This window comes from Lactuca virosa, chromosome 5, assembly GCF_052849685.1.
Source record: "Lactuca virosa cultivar CGN04683 chromosome 5, Lactuca_virosa_CGN04683_v6, whole genome shotgun sequence".
NCBI classification, from domain to species: domain Eukaryota; kingdom Viridiplantae; phylum Streptophyta; class Magnoliopsida; order Asterales; family Asteraceae; genus Lactuca; species Lactuca virosa.
In genome coordinates this window covers 461,200,170-461,221,548 of record NC_136430.1, presented here as the reverse complement: position 1 = coordinate 461,221,548, position 21,379 = coordinate 461,200,170, and the positions used below count along the sequence as shown (strand labels likewise).

The following is a 21,379-nucleotide window of genomic DNA, read 5'->3' as shown; positions in this document are numbered from 1 at the left end:
GAAAGAAGCAAGTGTGTTGTACATTTAGGGATTGAAAGGGAATCGAAAGCATATAGGTTGTTGGATCCTAACATTGGGTCGATATATGTAAGTAGAAACGTCGTGTTTAAAGAAGGTAAGACATGGATGTGGGAGAGAACAACAGATATCAGAGGAACGCTAGGGATGAGCTTCACCATTGAAGGCTTCGATTTCAACGATGAAGGCTTTGTCGGTGAAGAAAATATCAATGAAGAAGATGGATCTATCCTAGTCACACCCGACGGAAACGATACCAATCAATCACCTGGTAATGTGTGGTAATGTGGACCGGACTAGTAGTGAGTCTCAGCCTAACCAACAGATGGACTTTCAAACAGGCCCACATGATAGTCCATCAAAGTCGTTGACCACGTTAAACTCACCGTCAACACCCAATTCACCGGTTACACCCAATTCGTCAAGCACCGCCTCAAGCTCCATTGGAGGTGGTGCTCCTAAAAGATATTGTTTAATCTCCGATCTATACGAAGCAACAGAGCGGCTAATTATCCATGAAACAGGAAGAAAAGACAAGAAAAATCACTGAAGAAAAGAGGTGATCAAATGGATGAAAAGACAAGAAAAAATCACTGAAGAAAAGAGGGGGTCAAATGGATGAATTTTGGATTGATGACCGGGTTGAAAAGATCTCGGTAATGTTAAAGTTTGTTTTTGATGTTAGTGATTGTATGATTCTTGATCCGGATGAAAAGATTCTGGGCAAGTTTTTCAGTGATACGCTGCTGATGATGATGATGATGATGATGATGATGATGATAAAAATTCAATGGATGATTGTGTGAATGTCTCTGATGAAAAGATTATGATATATATAGTGATGGTTTTGACGGTTTCCGAATGAAACCAAATGAACATGATGATGAGTTTTATATGACTTTCTCTGGGTTTGTGGTTAGTTTTGTGAAGGATATCAAGTGTAAGCTTGAGGAAGAAAAATGATTATGGAACTTATGAAAAACACAACAGTTTCTTTTCATGAACTAGCAACAAAAGATGAGAAGGAAGACGGTCTGCTATCGTATGTTGAGAGTGGAAATGAAAGATGATTCACACAAGACACAAGCAGATGATGACCGGCAACAAAAAACTGAGAAAGATGATGGGAGAAGTGAAATTCCAGAAATACCCCTGTTGGTTGAAGTGGTAAAAGTCTAGATTAAGGGGGAATGTTGGAAATGTAATCTAGACTTAGGGCTATTTTAGTAATTTTAAAGTAATGCAGTTAGGAGAGCAGTTACAGTTGGGAAGAAAGTTACTGTTAGAACCTTTATACTTTGGGGTCAAAAGTCGCATCGGTTCATTAACTGTTGTGATGTTTACGAGTATATATATGTGTGTATTATATTTGTAATTGTAACTGATGCTTGATTAATAAAGACCATATTTAGTGCACATATAAACATCTCTCCTCTCTGATACGTAATGTTCATGTTATTGCTTTAATTCAATGTTTCTTGGTCTTAATCCCAACAGTTAAAAGGTGTTGATAATTATACACTTTTTGTATGAGTCTTCTACAGAGATGTCTTAAAACAAATGAAGAACTGGCATACAAACATAATCACGCGGTTGTCAAGCAACATAAATAAATGGCTCTTCACTTTGTTTTGAGCCAGTTGAGCAAATCTTCCTCTAGCCACATGGCAGATCATTATCCTTCCTTTCTTAAGGTCACGGTAAGATCACAACATCTGATGCTTAGATTCGTACGTACTGATTAATTGTACAACTCAATTTTTTTTATCACAAAAAGACAAACAAGGCATGTCAAGAAAGAGAGAGTGGGTGAACTTCCACTACAGCCACGAATCACAAAAAAACACAATGAGATTACGTCTATGTTTGTATGTATGTATATACGTATACATAAACACACACGCACACACACACAAGTTGAAAGGAATGTGATTGTGAAATTAGAGAAGACATCTGCAGATTTCCTTTTGTCTTTTGAGTTAATTCTATAGGCTAAATTAATCACCATACTGTTTGATGCAATAACAAGCATATTCGCAAGAATGATGTGAAATAACATTTTGTGCACATTGTGTATACACTAAGCAAGTAATTAATTTGACATGGATGATGATTTCGTACGTACCAGTGAGTGGAGCAAATAAAGTAAAGAATATAAGTACTTGTATGGATGTTTAGTAATTTTTATCATACATGTGACAATTCCATGGATGATTTCCCTTGCTAGGATTTTTTTTCAGATGCTAAATTTCATATTGTTTCAACTTTTACTTTCTGAGGGTTAGGAGTGGAGGTGGGTGCCACTTGGATAAAAATCTTCCTCATCTAAGCAGGTGGTTTGAGAAGAAATATCAGAAACCTTGGGTTTTACAGTTGAAAAATATACATACGTTCACGCATGACATGTATTTACCAAACTACCCATCCACGAATAGTTTCCAATAACTTTTCAATGGATTCTCAAGGTTAATTAAAGATGTCATTTAGAGTCTGATAAAAAATATGATCTTTTCAGCATCTGATAGATACCACTGTCCAAAATTTTCAAACCCTATCACTATATATAGCCATGGAAGCAGCTTATATTACTCACAACAGATATCACACCAAACTTACTACAATATATAGCCTCCCAAAACATCAACTGCTAGAATTTCCAGAGATGGCTATGGTTAGAGCACTGGTGAAGGAAAGGCCCGTGGTTATATTCAGCAAAAGCTCTTGCTGCATGTCGTACACCATTAAGACACTGATAAGCAGCTTTGGGGCAAATCCTACAGTTTACGAGGTAGATGAGCATCCACAAGGGAAGCAGATAGAGAAGGAACTAAGAGGATTAGGGTGCAAGCCAAGTGTGCCAGCTGTGTTCATAGGAGAGGAGCTCATTGGTGGTGCCAATGAAATAATGAGCCTTCATCTCAAGGGTCAACTGGTACCCTTGCTCCTCAATGCTAATGCCATATGGCTTTAGTCAACCATATTCAAGAATATTAAAGAAGTTGGAGTTGTGTTATAAGTTATAACTACTATGAACAACAGATTGATGCATTCTAGTCATTAGAGCAGAAACAGCAAGAAACGTTTTCAGCCTTCATTGCTGTTCTAAGTCCAATGATCAACTTATGTGCAAATTTTTATATATATATATATATATATATATATATATATATATATATATATATATATATATATATATATATATATGTGCTTTCACTGCTATTTGAGAAGCAGTGAGAGATACAATGTTTTTCAGGAGTTACTACTATTCTTAGTGTTCTAATTTGATGTAAAAAGCGTGTTAATGAATTATGGCATGATGCGGGCCTAGTATGGTATGGGTCCGTATCACATAGCATAGTTATAATTTTAATGGGACACCTAGACTTATAAGCCACCAACTTATAGTACTTTCGGCCGATGTGGGATCATAACACTATGCATTCTATATTTGAACTTTGAAGGCGCCGCTTTTTCTTACAAAACTTTTATCTTATCTCACCCACACCATATAAAGCGTTAAAGATGAAATACAGAACTTTGACTTTTCTTTTCTCCAAGTTGAAAAATGAGACCTGCCATTAACAAAAAAAAAAAAAAAAAAAAAAAAAGGTGCCGTGATGCCAGGACTCGACTGTCTTATGTTAATCCACACATGCATACAATTAAACCTCACTTTTTTCAGAAAAGAAAAAGGGAAAGTTGAGCTAATATCTGCAGATTTTTATGCCAAAAGCCATGAGGATAAGATTAAAATAGTAAATCGTTATGGTAAAGCAAGTTCACTGAAGGACTGAGAACTAGCAGCAAGCCTAAAAAAGTTGAAGAGAATGGAAGAAAATAGGTTCAGATGAATTAATCATCAGGTGCTTTTTGCTTTTGGTTTTAGGTCTTTATGCTATGCAAAAGAAATATATTTGATATTTAGGACAAGTGATAGACATTTAAATTGTATAAGTTAGTGAATGTATATAAATGTCCCTTAGTTTTTTCTATGGCCAATTATACAAATTGATGCCTCCTGTTCATATTACATGTCATAATTTTACTCTTCTTTTGGCTGTTGGGCTGCATGTATGTTGCCATATCTAGTATCAGTAAATAAAAGATTATTTAATACCCTATGGTACAACTTCATTCGATCAATCACCACCATCAGACAAGAAAGATGAGGGGATATATCCATCCCATACATCTATGATAGACCTTGAATTCTCTACAAATTAAAGCTAAATGGTATTCTTAGTGGTTTCTTCAGTAAGAGCTAGTAGATGTGGCACTCACTAACCAATCAAGTTATCTTAAGAACCACTGATTAATTCCTTAAGAATAATCTGGCATTGCAAATGTCTAATTGCTACAAGTGGAAAAAGAGACATGTAGTATCTTCTTCCCTACTTGTACGGACTCCGTGTGTTTTATCATCTTAAATAAGCATCTAACTATTTAGAAATTCCACCTCCCTTTTGTCATTACACTTTCGGTTCACTTTAAATTTACACATTAGAATCTTATAAAAGATAACTAACAAAGATATATTCTCACTTCTCCGATTATCCACATTTTTTATAACTAATGCACCAATCACACGTGCACTCTACAAAGTCCAGCATACCGTTAGTTGTAAGAGTAATCTCAGCATCAGATAAGGTTTCTTTTAAGAACAATATCCCACTCATTTTAATTCATTACTCTTAACCCCTTATATATAGTCACGATGGGTGCTCCAATTTCTTCAAAGTAAGGTCTTCGTTCTAATAATAATTAAAATTATTTATCTACATAAAGGCTATGCTTGTATCTCTCCTTTTTGACAAGACCCTTGTTCCTTTTCCTTTCTCATAAACTAATGGCCTTGGTTACCAACTTAGGCACTGAAAAGCCGGTGGTGATATTCAGCAAAAGCTCTTGCAGCATGTGCCATTCCATCAAGACTCTGATAAGAAGTTATGGGGCGAATGCTACTGTATACGAGATAGATGAACACCCAAAGGGGCAGCAAATGGAGAGAGAACTGAGGGCTTTGAGTAGTAGTAGGCCAAGTGTACCAGCAGTTTTCATAGGCCATGAACTGGTTGGTGGGCCTGATGAGATAATGAGCCTCCAACTCAAGGGCAAGCTGGTGGACTTGCTCAAAAAGGCAAATGCCATATGGGTTTAATCAAGATATTGAAAAGACTAAAAATCACTCAACATTTCTTATGAAATATGACTATTATGGTTGAGTAATGCGAGTCTTTAATTTAGAATATGTAATATCATGAGTACCCTTCTCAAAATTTTATTGTGGTTACATGTGTAATATGAAACAAATAATTCTGCTACAAACATTGAGGCAAGTAACATTAAAAAAGTTGAGAAAATAAGTTAAAATAAAAAGAAAATCTGCCATGATTGAGATGCCTAAAACTTTATCTTATTCTCATTTGAGTACGTACCAAAATATATTCTTTTGAATTTTTGGCATCTTTGTAAAAATGAATGGGAATAGTATAGACATTTTTTGGAGTTGAATTCCATAATATAGACACAAAAAATTCGATTTCCGGGTATAGACATGGATTCCGCGGAGGTAGCTCCGAGAAGCTCCGCGGAATGGCAAAATCGTAAATAAATCAGGGTATTAAAAAAAAAAAAAAAACTCAAGATCCATTCCGCGGAGCTACCTCCGAGGAATGAACTCATTCCGCGGAGGTAGCTCCGAGGAATGGATCTTCAGAATTTTTTTTTCTTTTTTCACATCGATTCTTCAGGGTTTATATTCATTCCCCAACTAATTATTTTCAAGAAAAGATTATGATAGTATGAATTTTTCTTGACAATATTTGGAATGAATGTGAGGTGGAAAAAAAAATTGGTCTTTTAATTGAAGATATTTACATAAAAGAATCATTGGAGGTGATTTTTTTTTCTGAAGATCCATTCCTCGGAGCTACCTCCGTGGAATGAGTTCATTCCTCGGAGGTAGCTCCGCGGAATGGATCTTGAGGTTTTTTTCTTTTTTTTTTAATACCCTGATTTATTTACGATTTTGCCATTCTGCGGAGCTACAATGGATTCCGCGGAGCTACCTCCGCGGAATCCATGTTTATTCCCGGAAATCCAATTTTTTGTGTCTATATTTTGGAATTCAACCCCAAAAAATGTCTATACCCAGTATTTTGCCAAAAATGAATGCACCAATTAATGACACATGCGCACTGCTATGTCCCTCATGGATGCATAATCTCAAAACAGTCAATGTCTTTTTCTTACAACATACAGTCTGGTCCCACTCTTCTCACTCACACAACACAAATATATATGTATGCAGAAAGCAAGTTTGGAGATATGGAAGTATTTTGGACTCAAAGCTGCTGCACACTCTAGATATTCAGAGAAACAAAGGGCTATATATATAGCCTACAAGTACCTAATGGAAGCCAACAAAAACAATCTAAAAACTAGCTAGTTCTCCTTAAGACTAGGACACTTTAGAGACCATGTCACCCACGTGCAATTATAATGAACCGGTCAATCACCTTTTATTCAAACTAAATAAATCAAACAAATACTAAATATTAACCCATACCTATCAAGATTATCCAACACATTCCCTCTTTCATATCTTCCACCAAAATCAGTGAAACACCCTTGCATGCATGAGCCTCTATACATATAGTCTTGATTTGAGCTCTAATTTCCTCAAAGCAGCACTGAAGTTCAAACAACAAGCACTTTCTAATATATAGCTCAATCATATCCGCCAATCCCTTAATCTTTCTTCATGATTCTTGTTAATTATGTCAGTTTTTTTTTTCCAGATAATGACCATGGTTACAACTTACAAGGTTGGCTGCTAAAAACCACTGGTAACTTTTAGTAAGAGTTATTGCTGCATGTCCCAGTCCCACATAATTAAGACTTTGATTCACAGTTTTTTTTTTTGGTGGGGGGGGGGGGGCAACAGTTTATGAGCTAGATGTACATCCTAATGGGCAGCTATTAAAGAGAGTTGAAAGCAGTAGGATGTAAGCCAAGTGTACCAGTAGGGATGAGCATATGGACCGGGGAACCGGCCGGAACCGGTACCCGATGGAACCGGTCGGGCCGGGACCGGTACTATAATCTCGTCAATTTTTGGAATCGGGACCCGGTAAGAACCGTTCGTTGGAACCGGCCCAAAACTGGGAACCGGACCGGATAACTCACTCAAATTTTGAAAGTTGCATAACTCACTCAATTTAACTTTTTTTACCTGAATCTTTTTCCTACATGTAGATTATGATTTGTACTTAAGTTTAGACTATAAAAACGCTTGATTTGGTTAAAAATTGAATGAATTACAAGCCCCACAAGGAAGGGTATCAAATCAAAAAAAATTTATGTTTCAGCAATTAAATGTAATATGACTTTGTTGTTCATATGTGCATAACTCACTCAATTTAACTTGTTTTGACCTGAATCTTTTTCCTACATGTAGATTAGGACTTGTAGTTAAGTTTAGACTATAAAAACGCTTGATTTGGTTAAAAATTGAATGAGTTACAAGCCCCGCAAGGAAGGGTGTCAAATCAGAATTTTTTTTATGTTTCAGCAATTAAATGTAATCTGACTTTGTTGTTCAAATGTGCATAACTCACTCAATTTAAGTTTTTTTACCTGAATCTTTTTCCTACGCGCAGTTTAGGTTTTGTAGTTAAGTTTAGACTATAAAAACGCTTGATTTGGTTAAAAATTGAATGAATTACAAGCCCCGCAAGGAAGGGTGTCAAATCAGAATTTTTTTATGTTACAACAATTAAACGTAATCTGACTTTGTTGTTCAAAAGTGCATAACTCACTCAATTTAAGTTTTTTTGACCTGAATATTTTTCCTACACGTATTTTAGGTTTTGTAGTTAAGTTTAGACTATAAAAACGCTTGATTTGGTTAAAAATTGAATGAGTTACAAGCCCCGCAAGGAAGGGTGTCAAATCAGAATTTTTTTATGTTACAACAATTAAACGTAATCTGACTTTGTTGTTCAAATGTACATAACTCACTTAATTTAAGTTTTTTTTTTACCTGAATCTTTTTCCTACACGTTTTTTAGGTTTTGTAATTAAGTTTAGACAATAAAAACGCTTGATTTTGTTAAAAATTGAATGAGTTACAAGCCCCGCAAGAAAGCGTGTCAAATCAGATCGGTTCCAAAATCGAAAACCCGGCAAAAACCAGACCTGTACCCGGAACCGGTTGAACCGTCGGGCCGGTTCGGTTCTTGATTTTGGCCGAAGCCGGTTCCCGGTTCAGGTCCGTGTCGGGCCGGTTCCGGCCGGTTCGGTCCGTTTGCTCATGCCTATGTACCAGTCATATTTATATGACTGTAAGAATTAATATCCAAATTCTATTGTGGTTACTTGTGACATATGGAATAGATAATTCAACTATAAAACATTAAATTTAAATGGAGGGCCTCCTAACCTTTCGTTTTCAAGGACTGTAAGAATATCCAACTCGTGGCCTTTAACAACGTTCCATTTTTCTCAAACAAGTTTTAGCATACAATATCACTACAAGAAATCATATCATTTCCGGCGACACGACAAGGACTTTTAGCGGCGACATGAGCTTGAGTCACCGCTAAAAGTTCTTGTCGCCAGCAAAGGTGTCGTTGGTAATGCCCTGAGGACCGATCCACGTGAACCTTTTCTAGCAACCCCCACCCGTCCGATTGATATTCTAATCCAACGACCAACAACTGGGAGTCCGTTTCGCCTAAACCAAATAGCGACGACATCGATTTTTGTCGCCGCCAAAGGTCGAATAAAACAGTACTAATTTCCTCCATAGTTGTCGCTGCAATTGAATCGAGTCGCCTCTAAAGGTTTTGGCGTCGCCGGTATTGCTCCACACAGTTAACCAAAAAAATCGACGCCTCTTTTCCCTTTATGCTTCTATTTCTCTTCCATATTCGCTGTCGTTTTTTTTCTTCCATCTTCTTCGACGAGTTGCACCGATTCAGGCCACCACCGGCGACATCACATTTTTTCTTCCCCACTGTGAGATTCCGACGGGAAAAGGAGATACCGACGACCCTTTTTCAGTTTCTCCGGCGACTGTAGAGCATTTCTGATGACGGTAGGGCATCTCCAGCTCATTTCTCTTTCTCTTTCTCTTGTAACATCGATTTTTATCTTATAATAGTGATTATGCAAAAAATTGTCATTTTCAGTTTTTGATTTCCTTTACTGGCGACTGTTGTTGTCATCATCGGCGACTACCGCTACCATTGTTTGATTTCCGCCACCACGAGTTTTATTTACTGTGAATTTCAAGATTAATTGTAAAATATGTGTACTTGTATACATTATGTGAAATTTGGCAAATGAAAAATTAATGGTTCAAAAAGGTTGCTATTGATTCAATTGAGGTCTCGTACATGTACCACTCAGAACCTTAAGAAATGGGACTAACATCTATCTACCCAATTCAAACTAAGAGATCAACATTATTTGAAATCCTTATCTAAACTAAATATATTCACGATCTTTGACCATCGCTTTGACCAGTCGTGATCAGCTTTCACCCCCCCCCCCCCCCTCTCAAGTTGGAGCATGAGGATCATATATGCCCAACTTGAGAGAAAAATCATCAAAGGTTGCTTTGCCAAGTGCTTAGTTAGAATATCAGCAAGTTGAAGTTTAGTATGAATATAAGTGGCAGCAATTAAACCATCAAGAATGGCATCTCCAACAATATGACAATCAACTTTGATATGCTTTGTCCGTTCATGAAAGACCGGATTTTTGGAAAGATGGACTGCAGATTGACTATCACAATGAAGAGTAACTGGTTGCTAATGTTGAATTCTCAGGCATTTCTGCAAACCCTTTAGCCACTTGACCTAACAAGTAATTGCAGCCATAGATCGATACTCCGCTTCAGCAGAGGATATGGATATTGTAGGTTGTTTCTTTGTCTTCCACGTAATTGGATAATGGCCCAAATACACAATCCGACAGGATAAAGAGTGTCATGTGATCGGGAAAGCAACCCAAACTGAGTCACACCATCCTGTCAGATTCATATTGCTAGAGCTCGTCAACAAAATTCCTTGTCCTCGAGTACCTTTCAAGTAATGAACCACCCTCAATGCAGCCTCCCAATGGTCAACACAAGGACATTTCATGAACTGAGATAGAATATGAACCGAGTATGCAAGATCAAGTTGTGTCACAGCCAAATAACGTAATCTTCCAACTAATCGACGATAAGTTTCCGGATCAGACAACTTAGCACTAGTAGCAAGACCTAATTTGTGATTTTGTTTAATGGGAAAGTCAAATGGTTTAGCACCCAAAAGACTAGCATCCGTCACAATATCCAAAGTGTATTTTCATTGACACATAAAAATACGAGAGGGGCTACGAGCCACTTCTATACCAAGAGAGTACGTCAAAGGCCCAAGATCTTTCATTTTAAAGCACCCACTGAGATACTTCGTGAAAACTCTTATGGACTCTGTATTATTTCCTAAAATTATCAAGTCATCCACATACACAAGCATGTGGATACGAACATCGCCACATACATATGTAAACAAAGAATAGTCAGAATAAGATTGACGAAAACCATATTTTTTTGAGTGTTGTGACCAGCTTTGCAAACAAGCATCTTGGCGCCTGTTTCATGCCATAAAAGGACTTGTGAAGATTAAACACCAGATTTGGATTAGAACATTTACATATACACTCCCTCTTGAAGATCTCCATGGAAAAAGACATTGTGCACATCCATTTGATGAAGTTCCCAATTTTTAGAGGCAGCTACAGCTAAGAATACTTGGACTGTAGTCATCTTGGTGATAGGAGCAAATGTTTATGTATAATCAACTCCCTCCTCTTGGTGATTACCATAGACCACTAAGCGAGATTTGAGTCGTTCGATGTCTCCATTAGAGAGATACTTGATTTTGTAGACCTATTGACTTCCTAATGCTTATTTGTCAGGAGGTAGTGGTTCCAATGTCCAAGTACCACTATCTTCCAATGCACATATTTCATCTCGCATAGACTTTTTACAACCATCATGATTCATGGCTTCTCTAAAGGTGTGTGGTTCTTTTCCCGATGTGACAGCTACAATAAAGGTTTGATAGCCACGAGAAAAAATTTCATAGTTTATATAGTGTGCTATAGGATAAGGAGTACCTGAGGAAGACTATGGAGACGGTGTAGCGTGGGACAAACTTTTACTAGTAGTAGTATGGGTGACGAAGTCTTTTAATAGAATCGATGGGAACGTTTCTCGTTGGCCACGTCCCATTTGAATCGGTTGATCAGATTGCTCCACCGGAGGAGTTTCGTGACCAACATTTGGAGGCTCCTGATCTGCATTCTGTGTTGTGATATTCGGTTCATCTTCAATCACGAGATCATTATAATCAGTACATATCCCATCAATAGTAGCATCTTCATTATTTGTTATGTCACGCATGTTCGTGTAAGGAAAGATGTCCTCAAAAAACTTGAAATCACGAGACACAAAGAACTCCTTAGTATCTAAGTCAAATAATTTCCAACCTTTCTTTCCAAACGGTTAACCCACAAAAGTAGACTTTCTACTTCGACTAACAAACTTGTCTCCCTTCGCTCGCTGATTGTGAGCAAAGCATAAACATCCAAAAGTTTGAAGTGTATCATAAGAAGGCATATTGTTAAAAAGTAGTTCATAAGGTGTTTGATGATGTAAAAGAGATGAGGGGGTTCGGTTTATTAAATGAGTTGCCATGAGGATTTCCTCACCCCAAAAGTAAGTGGCTAGCTTTGCCTCAATCAACAGTGCTCTCCTAACGTTTAAAATATGTCTATGTTTTATTTCTACTCTACCATTTTGTTGGGGAGTACCAACACACGATGTTTGAAAAACTATCCCATTAATAGAAAAATACCCAAGTAAACAATTAAATTACGTTCCATTATTACTCTGAACAATTTTGATCTTTTGAGAAAATTGTCTTTCAATAATTGAAACAAAGGACATAAATATGTTGAAAACCTCGGTCTTATCAACTAGTAAATAGACCCAGACAGCACGAGAAAAATCATCTACTAATGTCAAGAAATAGTGAGCACCACAAGACGAAGCATGCTTGTAGGGACTATATAAGTCATAGTGTATTTTTTAAAACATTCTAGTTGTTTTACTATCACTTAACGGAAAACTTTCTCTAGTTTGTTTGGCTCAAAAACACACTTCACAAGCCTTATTTAAACTACCCTTAATATCACTAACCAGAGAAAGCAACTTCACAATCTTTTCAGAGGGATGTCCCACAACTCAAGTGTAGAGTCACCCTTCTTGAAGTAGTAAAGTCCGTCCTGTCTAACACCCTCTCCAATCAGCTTCCTCGACTGGTCATCTATAGGACACATATGTGAATCAAACACAACATTACATTTCATATCATCATTTAGTTGAGAGACAGATATAAGATTGCAACTTAATTTTGGAACTAAAAGGACACTCTTAAGCATTATTTTGTTCGATAGAAAAATAGATCCTTCATGAATTCCAATAACTTTTCTTCCATTTGGAAGACCCACGAGACGACCTGGGTTTTTCCTAATATCCCTCAGCCACGACACATCACCAGTAACATGATGTGTTGCACATGAGTCAATTATCCAAAGTCTTTTACAAAACTCACCATTCAAGCATTGGTCAAGAGTTTTTACATTACCCATTAGACCCGTTAAGTCCTTCCATTGTTCAGTTATGAACAACAAAGATGAAGATTCACTGTTGTTTTTGGAGAGAGATGTGACAGCATTAGTACGGATTCCTCTGCCTCGGCCACTTGATCTTCCTCCACGATTTACACCACCTGTTTTGCTTTGGTCTTCCCACCATTCTGGATTGCCAACAAGTTCAAAACAACTTGTGGCTTCATGTTCGATCTTCTTCCAATGTGTACACGAGAGATGTGATTTATCAACACGTTCTCGATTCCGTCCCTTGTTCTCGCTGGTATGAACCGAAGAACCTAACACTTCAGAAGGTTTTTCATCAAGTACACTATTAGCAATTCGAACACGTTCGTCTTGAATCACCAATTGAAACGCTTTGTCCAACGAGGGTAATGGATCTTGAGACAAAATGCTTGTGCGAAGAGTTGCAAAGAAATCAGAATTTAGACCCATGAGGAACTTGTGCAGCATATCATTGTCCATTCTCGTCTCATGTTCTTTTCCTGCAGTACAGTTAGCATAGCAAGAACAACCAATAATTGGTTCATGATTATGAAGTTCATCCCACAAACCTGTCAACTTCCCAAAGTAATCTACCACAATCATATTCTTTGTCGTGAGTAGAGCCAGTTGCAGAAGCAGAGACGTTCAGCTACTTCACTGGACATTTGAGGTGAGTTTTCCTCTAGTAGGAATGGGTCTAAGGCACCAAGTTCGGCCCGTTGATGTATGTTAGTATGATCCGGATTAAGATCTGATGTCGGGCGGGGCCCGATGTAGGTTTAGATGTTTTCCGGATTTCGATCCGATGTTGGAACGGTACCCGAAGGATGTTAGTATGCTTAATGTCTTAGTGATTCTTGCATGTAGATGTATTTTTGTGTTTCCGGACTACGGTCCGATGTCGGGACGGTCCCGAGGAATGTTTTTATGTTTCCGGATGTTGGTCTGATGTCGGGCGGGGCCCGAGGAATGTCTATATGTCTATAGTTAAGTGGTTATGCTTATGTTATGTGTACTAGTAGTTATGCTCATATGTATGCTGAGCTTTGCCCGATGCCAGGCGGGGCCCGATCGCAGATGCGTTCTGATGTCGAGTGGTGCCCGATGTCGAGCGGGGCCCGATGTCGGACAAGTCGATGTCGGGCAGTGCCCGATGTAGCAGGGCGGGGCCCAATGAATGCGATTATGTGATTATGTGTATGATATGTGGTAGTTTGGGGAGACCCACTAAGCTTCGTGCTTATAGTTTTCAGTTTTGGTTTCAGGTACTTCCACTAGTAAGGGGAAGAGCTCGGGATGACTGCATTGCACACACCACAGTGTTTACCCTGGGAGGATTTACTCTGATATTTGGACATGTGATTTTGATACAATGTTTTCGATATGATGTTTTGAGATATTATCACTTATGTTTTTCTGAGATGATTTGAGTTAGTATCGTTTTATATAGAATAAAAGTGAAATTTTTGGAACGTATTTTTGGGATGTCTCAGACACGAACCCTTGATGCATAGTTTTATAGTAAAGCAAGATTGTAAGAATCCATACAATTCAGGGATTTCACCTAATCTACATAAATATAAAGAATATATCTGATATCTCTAGCTAACTAATTATGTGTATATCTGTAAATACAGAGAATTATAACTCACCTCGGCTCCATTCTTCAATTGATGCATCTTGATACATCATCTTTGATCTTAGGCCTATTCATACACATATACAAGTTTCTTAATATTTGTCTTAGCCTATTAAGAGCTTAATGACTCTCTTGGTTAAAATGACCACTTAATAGATCAATATCCCAACTTCTCATTTTCTTCTTCTAATCTCACCCAAACAATAAAATTAAACATTACATACTACTTAATTCATTATAATCTACATCTAATGCATCAATTCACTAATCACTTGTTAGGGCTTCAAATCCTAACTCTCATTGGATTGATTCCACCATGGGAATCATTTTCTAATCTTGATTAAAGCATCTAACCACTCTCATATACATCATAATCAAGCTATAGGTTTATTGATTCAATCAATCTACACAAATTACACATTTCACCAAATGTGGATAAATCATACCTTAATGGATAGAGGATGAAAATCCTTATCAAGCTTCTCTTGCCTCCATTCCAACACCAAAATCGCCAACAAATAACTCTCAATCGATTTTAGGAGTTTTCGTTCGGAAATGAGGCTCTAACAAGTTAGAACTTGTATTTAATCGTCGACGTCGCTCTGTGGTCATATATTTACCGTGCCCTTGTGTGATCTCTTTAGTCGTGGTCAGCCTTGTGTCGAGCCGTGGTGCCTTTCATCCACACATTCTACATTTGGCTAACGCGTCGTGGTGCCCATTCACCACGTCGTGGTGCAAATTAGATTGCATACCATTTACGACGATGTGTCTCGTATGAATCCTTTTCAGCCATCATTGCGTTGTGGTGGTCTATTTACTACGCCAAGGTAATTGGAGATCAACAAAGTGCATTGCTGATTCCATTCCAGCTTTAGGGACAACTTTTATCCTAACTTCTAACCTTCATAACTTCTTCGTTAGATACCCTTTTGTGTATTATCTTTATATCAATGCGAAGGTAGGAACATACTCTACAATTATGTTAAGTTATTTCTCATTGAATTAATACGGGTCTTAATCTATTAAGTCACAAAGTTGGCACAAAAAGCATAAAATTCCCCATATTATCCTTTTGGCCAAAATGCATCTTCTCATGCATTCTTTCTTTTGAACTTACTCATCTAACCTCTTATAAGTGACTTAAACTTATCTTCGCCATTTCCATAAAGTCACAACTTCATTAACTTATCAAATTCCTCTAAATGACCATTTTGCCCTTTTGGTCAACATTCGACTAAAAGTAAAAAAACTCTCTAAATTTTGGGTTCTTACAAACATGCTAGAGAATAACACATGTATCATTGAAATTATAAAGAACTTTTTTGAATTGAAATGAAGAAAGACATTATTGAATAAGTGAAAATGTGTGAAGTTTGTTAATGAACTATACACTTATTCGGTTCGGTGGCAATCTTCTTTAGCCGGTTCCATTACCGATGCAAGTATGGGAAGAGTTGTTTGTAGACTTTATTGAGGGTTATATAAATTAGCATGAGTAAGTATAATTTTAGTGGTTGTGATTTCTTGAGCAAATATGCTCATTTCATGGCTTTAAGACACCCGGTCAGTGCTAAATTTTTGGTTGAAACTTTTAGTAAAGAAATTATCATGCTACATCGAGTCCTAGAGTTAATAATTTTTGACAAGGATCAAGCTCTTTGCATTAACTTTTGGAAGGAATTATTCAATATTCAGTGTACTAATTTGAAGTTCACAGCGCATACCATCCATAGAAGGAGATGGGCATACTAGTATACTACTTTAAAGTTCAGCACCGCATACCATCTGTAGATGGGTGGATAGACTGAGGTCGTAAATAAATGTGACGAGAAGTATTTACGTTGTGTTATGTTTCATAAACCCCAAAACATGTTCCAAGTTTTTACCTTAGGTTTAATACTCTTACAATACATCATGTCATAGTTTAAGGAATTCCTCCTTCAATATTTTATATTGTCGAGATCATTACGAAGATATAAGCTTCATTCAGCCAAAATTGAACAAGTAGAACATGATTTAAACAAACGATACCATAATCTTGATGAAGCAATATTATTATTGACAAAATCCTGGTGTCGGATGAAATAGATTGTTGATTTGAGTTGCAAGGAAGTTGAATTCTTAGTGGGGGATAAGGTTTTCCTAAAATCCAGACCTTATCAACAAAGATCCTTTGTATTAAATAATAGTCCAAACTTGGAGGCTATATATTATATACCCTTTGTGATTATGGAGAAAATTAGAAATGTGGCTTATCTCTTAGCGTTGCCTGTGAATGCCACCATTTGCCTAGTCTTTCATGTGCCACAATTGAGAAAGGTAGTGGGTAATTATGTAATTTCACCCCATTTTCATATCACAATTGACAGCATAATTGATCGGGTGACATTGACATTACCAACACCATACTAATGCATGCTACTATATAGCAAATATATAAATCAATTTCAATATTCCTTCAAAGCTTAGCCAAAATCAATATATGAAATTTATGAACATAAGAGCGGTAAGCTTAGTTTGGTTGACTTTGCGGTTGCATCACTACTTATATAGAGAATATGGAAAAAGAAAATTTTATTTAAAAGTAGAGCATCTCTAAGGCAAGCTTTTTATAGCTTTTTATTCAATTTGTTGACCACTTATCACCACTCAATAGCATTCAAGTGGTGAACATATTTTGCTTTTTCTATTGACCATTCGATATATATTGAGTGGTCAATTATTTTTTAGGTTTTACCTATTTAACGCTTTTTAATTCAATTGACTTACATTTTATTTCCTTAATTATACTTATATTATAATTATTAAAGTTTAATAAAGTTTATTTTTCTCTCCAAATTATGTGTGCTTTTTACCAACCTCAACAAGAAGTCTAGAATGATCCAGAAGTCACGAAATCATGTATCTTTTATGCTTGGATTGTTATAGACATGTAGTTTTAATGAAAAAAAATGCAAACAATTTTGGAATTCTGTAGAGGACATTATAATGTTTTTGTCACAGGTTGTGCAGTGGATTGAAAACAACCTAATATGACTAAGCTTTTGGATTTCTCAAGTCTTTTGAGATCTCCAATGCATGTACTGAAAATATTTGATGTTTTTAAGATATTCATTAATTCTTTTAGTATTTTAGGTCCCACAAATAGTTGAGATTTTGTTTATATTAGTCAATTTTAAGAAAGTTCATTTTTCTCTCTAAATTTTGTCGGTGTTTTTTTGGACCAAAATCAACGAGAAATCTGGAACAATTTAGAAGTCAAAAACTCATGTATCTTATATGCCTGAAAAAATATGGATGTGTAGTTTCCAATGAAAAAAGGCAAGTATTTTGGATTTTTTTAGAGGAAGTTATGACATTTTTTCCACAGGATGTCCAATGTACAATATATGTTTGGTGGTCTGAAAAAATATTTTTGGACCAACTTCAACGGGAATTATGGAACGATCCAAAATTCAAAAAATCATGTATTATATATGTCTGGAAGGCTCTGTATTTGTAGATTCCAATGAAAAAAACGACATATATTTTGGAGTTCTGTAGAGGGAGTTATGACGTTTCTTCCACAGGCTGTCTAATGTACAAAAATATGTTACGTGGTCTGAATAAATATTTTTGGAAACACATCAACGGGAAGTAGGGATGTTAAAAATCCTCATGGGACCCAACCCCGTAGGACCCCGTTTCCGAACGGGAGTATTTTTACAATTTTTCAGGTTTGGGGGCGGGATTGGGAGTGGGTTTTACCCCCGTTTAGTTTTTGAGGACGGGGGCGGGGAGTTCCATCCCAAATACCCCGCGGGGCCCCGCAATAAGTACCCTATATTTAACTATTTTATTTATAAAAGTAAATATTAAACTTAGAGTAGTTATTGTGTAATATATATTTTGTATTTTTGTATTTGAATAATTAGTTTAATATGTAAGCTAAATGAATAAACAAGTTAAAAATACGTAAAATAAGGTTAAACGGGGGATTTCGGTTCAAACGGGGTTAACGAGGATTTGGGGGAAATGGGGTGGTCTTCAAATTCGGGGGACGGGGGAATTTGGGGTCCAGGGAAACATACAAATTTAGGGGCGGGGCGGGGGCAAGTATTCTCGTTCCTGTTTGGTCCCATTGACATCCCTAACGGGAAGTCTGGAATGATATAGAAGTAAAAAAAAATCATGTATTGTATATTCTTGGAAAGCTATGGATGTGTAGATTCCAATGAAAAAACGACAAATCTTTTGGAGTTTTGTGGAGAAAATTATGATGTTTTTTCCACAGGATGTCTAGTGTACAAATAAAAAAAGTTTGATGGTCTGAAAAAAATATTTTTTTGACCAACTTCAATAGGAGGTGATCCAGAAGTAAAAAATCAGGTATTATGTATGCTTGGAAATCTCTAGATATGTACATTCCAATGAAAAAACATTAAGTCTTTTGGAGTTTTGTGGAGGAAGTTATGACGTTATTGTCATAGGCTGTCCAGTATACAAAAAAAAAAATCTTCGGTGGTCCAAAAAAAATTTGACCAACTTTAATGGGAGGTATGGAACGATCTAAAAATAAAAAATAAAATCATGTAATATATATTCTGGAATGCTATGGATGTGTAGATTTCAGTGAAAAAACAGTAAGTCTTTTGGAGTTTTGTGAAGTAAGTTATGACGTTTTCGCCATAGGTTATCCGGTATACAAAAAATTATTCGGTGGTCTGAAAAAAAAAAAATTTCCAGCTTCAATGGAAGGTATGGAATGATCCATAAGTAAAAAAAATCATGTATTATATACTCCTAGATCTTTTATAGATTCGAATGAAAATGGGACAACTTTTTTGGAGTTTTGTGGAGGAACTTATGATCTCTTTGCCATAGGCTATCTAGTGTACAAAAAAATGTTCGGTGGTCTGAAAAAATTATTTTTTGACTAACTTCAATGAGAAGTATGGAACTATCCAGAAATCAAAAAAATCATATATTATATATGACTAGAAAGCTTTAGATGTGTATTTTCCAATGAAAAAAAAAACCGGAAAGTCTTTTGGAGTTTTGTGGAAGAGGTTATGACGTTTTTGCCACAGGCTGTCTAGTGTACAAATATATGTTCGATGGTCTAAAAAAATATATTTTGAGTTTTGACCAACCTCAACGGGAAGTCTAAAAACGATCCAGAAGTCAAAAACTAGTGTATCTTATATGCTTGAATGCTCTGGATGTGTAGTTTCCAATGAAAATAACAGTAAGTCTTTGGAGTTTTGTAGAGAAGTTACTAACTTTCTTCTACAGCATGTTCAGTGTATAAATAAATGTGTGGTGGTCTGACAAAATATATTGTTGTATAAAAATATGTTCAGTGATTTAAAAATATGTTTTGTGGTGTGAAAATATATTATGTGGTCTGAAAATATGTTCCTATTTGTAATATCAATATCCTTATGTTCGTGTCCATGTCAGCCTATCACCTAGGTTGCTTCAATATATTTTAGAAAATTAATAAACCCAAGATGAATTAACCATCGCAACCAACAAAACATACTTTCTTGATTTAAATCACATTGGTACGTGTATATATGTGGTAGAAATATTTCAAATTCTTTTCCTTCCCCCCCTCACCCTCCCTCTGTCTTTTCATCTGTCTTTCAGCATGTCATCTAACATAATTTATGAGAAATACTACAAACACTATGTGGTTTTATTTTCGGAATTTCGTAATGAGAAATTGATGCACCACCTTAACACTATGATGGACAATAGAGAAAATTGGAACAACTTGAGGCATGAAGGATAAAACACCTTTTATATCATGAGATTGGCAATAGCATTCTATTATAAACAAAACTCTACTCACAATGTTCTTATTGAGTCTACAGAAGAGGTTTTAAATTTATTTTTTTAAGAAAAAAAACATCTTGATTTGTTTATTTCTTTTTTAAAAATACAATCTAATTTTTTAATATGTATGTAAGTTTTTTCTTTAAATATAAATAAATAAAATATGTTACATAGATAGATATTTTGTTTGCGATGTTTTGTAATTTCTTGATTTTAGTTATGTTGTAAAACTATTTTCAAGATCAATATTTTCGTGTCCGTATTCACATGGGCCAATCACCTAGTTGGGTTATAGGATAGGTTTACCATTAAAGATGCTCTTAACTTAAATGCAACCATTTTTTGCTTAAAACAAGTTGCAAATGGGATTTTGGTACATCTCCCCCGAGGTTAATTTATACTTCAAGGAATAGATCCTTAGGGTTGACCTTTGTGAGGTATTTTGACTTTCTTATAGACTTTTTTATGTTGTGTTGGGTGTTATTTGGTTTTAAGATGTAAAAGATATGTAGACTACGAACCACTATGTAGATATTTGTAGAAAAAAGATGTGCACCAGATGTTTGCAGTCTACAAGAAGAAGAAGACTGTTTGTTTTTTAATGTCTGCAAGTTGCTAAAATAACCTGAAATTTAAAATAAAACTGATTTTTTAAACTAAAAGAGTTTTTAAACATCTTTCTTTAAATAATTGTTGTTTTACAACACGAAATATAATTCATTGATGCTACTAACACTAAAATTAAAAACACATAAATTCTTATAATTCCAAAGAAAGACCGTCTATAGTTCATATAGCTTGTGTATATTTTTATTTGCAATTATGGCCTTCTGAACCTGCAAATATATTTGCCATTCTTAAGTCAATATAATTATGTTCTTGTTACAAGCCATTTAACCTTAATAATTTGTTTATGACTTTTTCCAAACAATTGTCATGTAAGGAAGCATAAAACATATAATAAACACACACAAACAATTGAAAACAAATACTAGGAGAGTGTAGTGTCACATATACACATAGGGGCATGGATGGTGTTTCACACCAAGAGTAAAACAAAACAACATATCTAAATTGTCAAAAGATCCAACTTGTATTTATTCAAATAGTTGTAAATTTACAATTTACACCTTCAAGGGGCCTTATTCAAACAAATAAAAAACTATCTCAAACATCATTATCTTT

At 35.9% G+C, this 21,379-nt stretch overlaps 1 protein-coding gene and 1 pseudogene across 1 annotated transcript; one reads left to right on the top strand and one right to left on the bottom strand.

Annotated features, from left to right (window-relative positions):
• Positions 1-2,623: 2,623 nt before the first annotated feature.
• On the top strand, positions 2,624-3,140 carry LOC145116168 (monothiol glutaredoxin-S2 pseudogene; annotated as a pseudogene).
• Positions 3,141-12,288: 9,148 nt separating this feature from the next.
• LOC145114372 (uncharacterized) lies at positions 12,289-13,335 on the bottom strand. The gene has a single exon (XM_079050364.1). The coding sequence runs from the start codon at positions 13,333-13,335 to the stop codon at positions 12,289-12,291; it is 1,047 nt and encodes a 348-aa protein (XP_078906490.1).
• Between the last annotated feature and the right edge of the window lie 8,044 nt (positions 13,336-21,379).

Excerpts from the sequence above, each read along its gene's own strand:
- LOC145114372 (XM_079050364.1), bottom strand. The coding sequence starts at position 13,335 with ATGATTGTGGTAGATTACTTTGGGAAGTTGACAGGTTTGTGGGATGAA.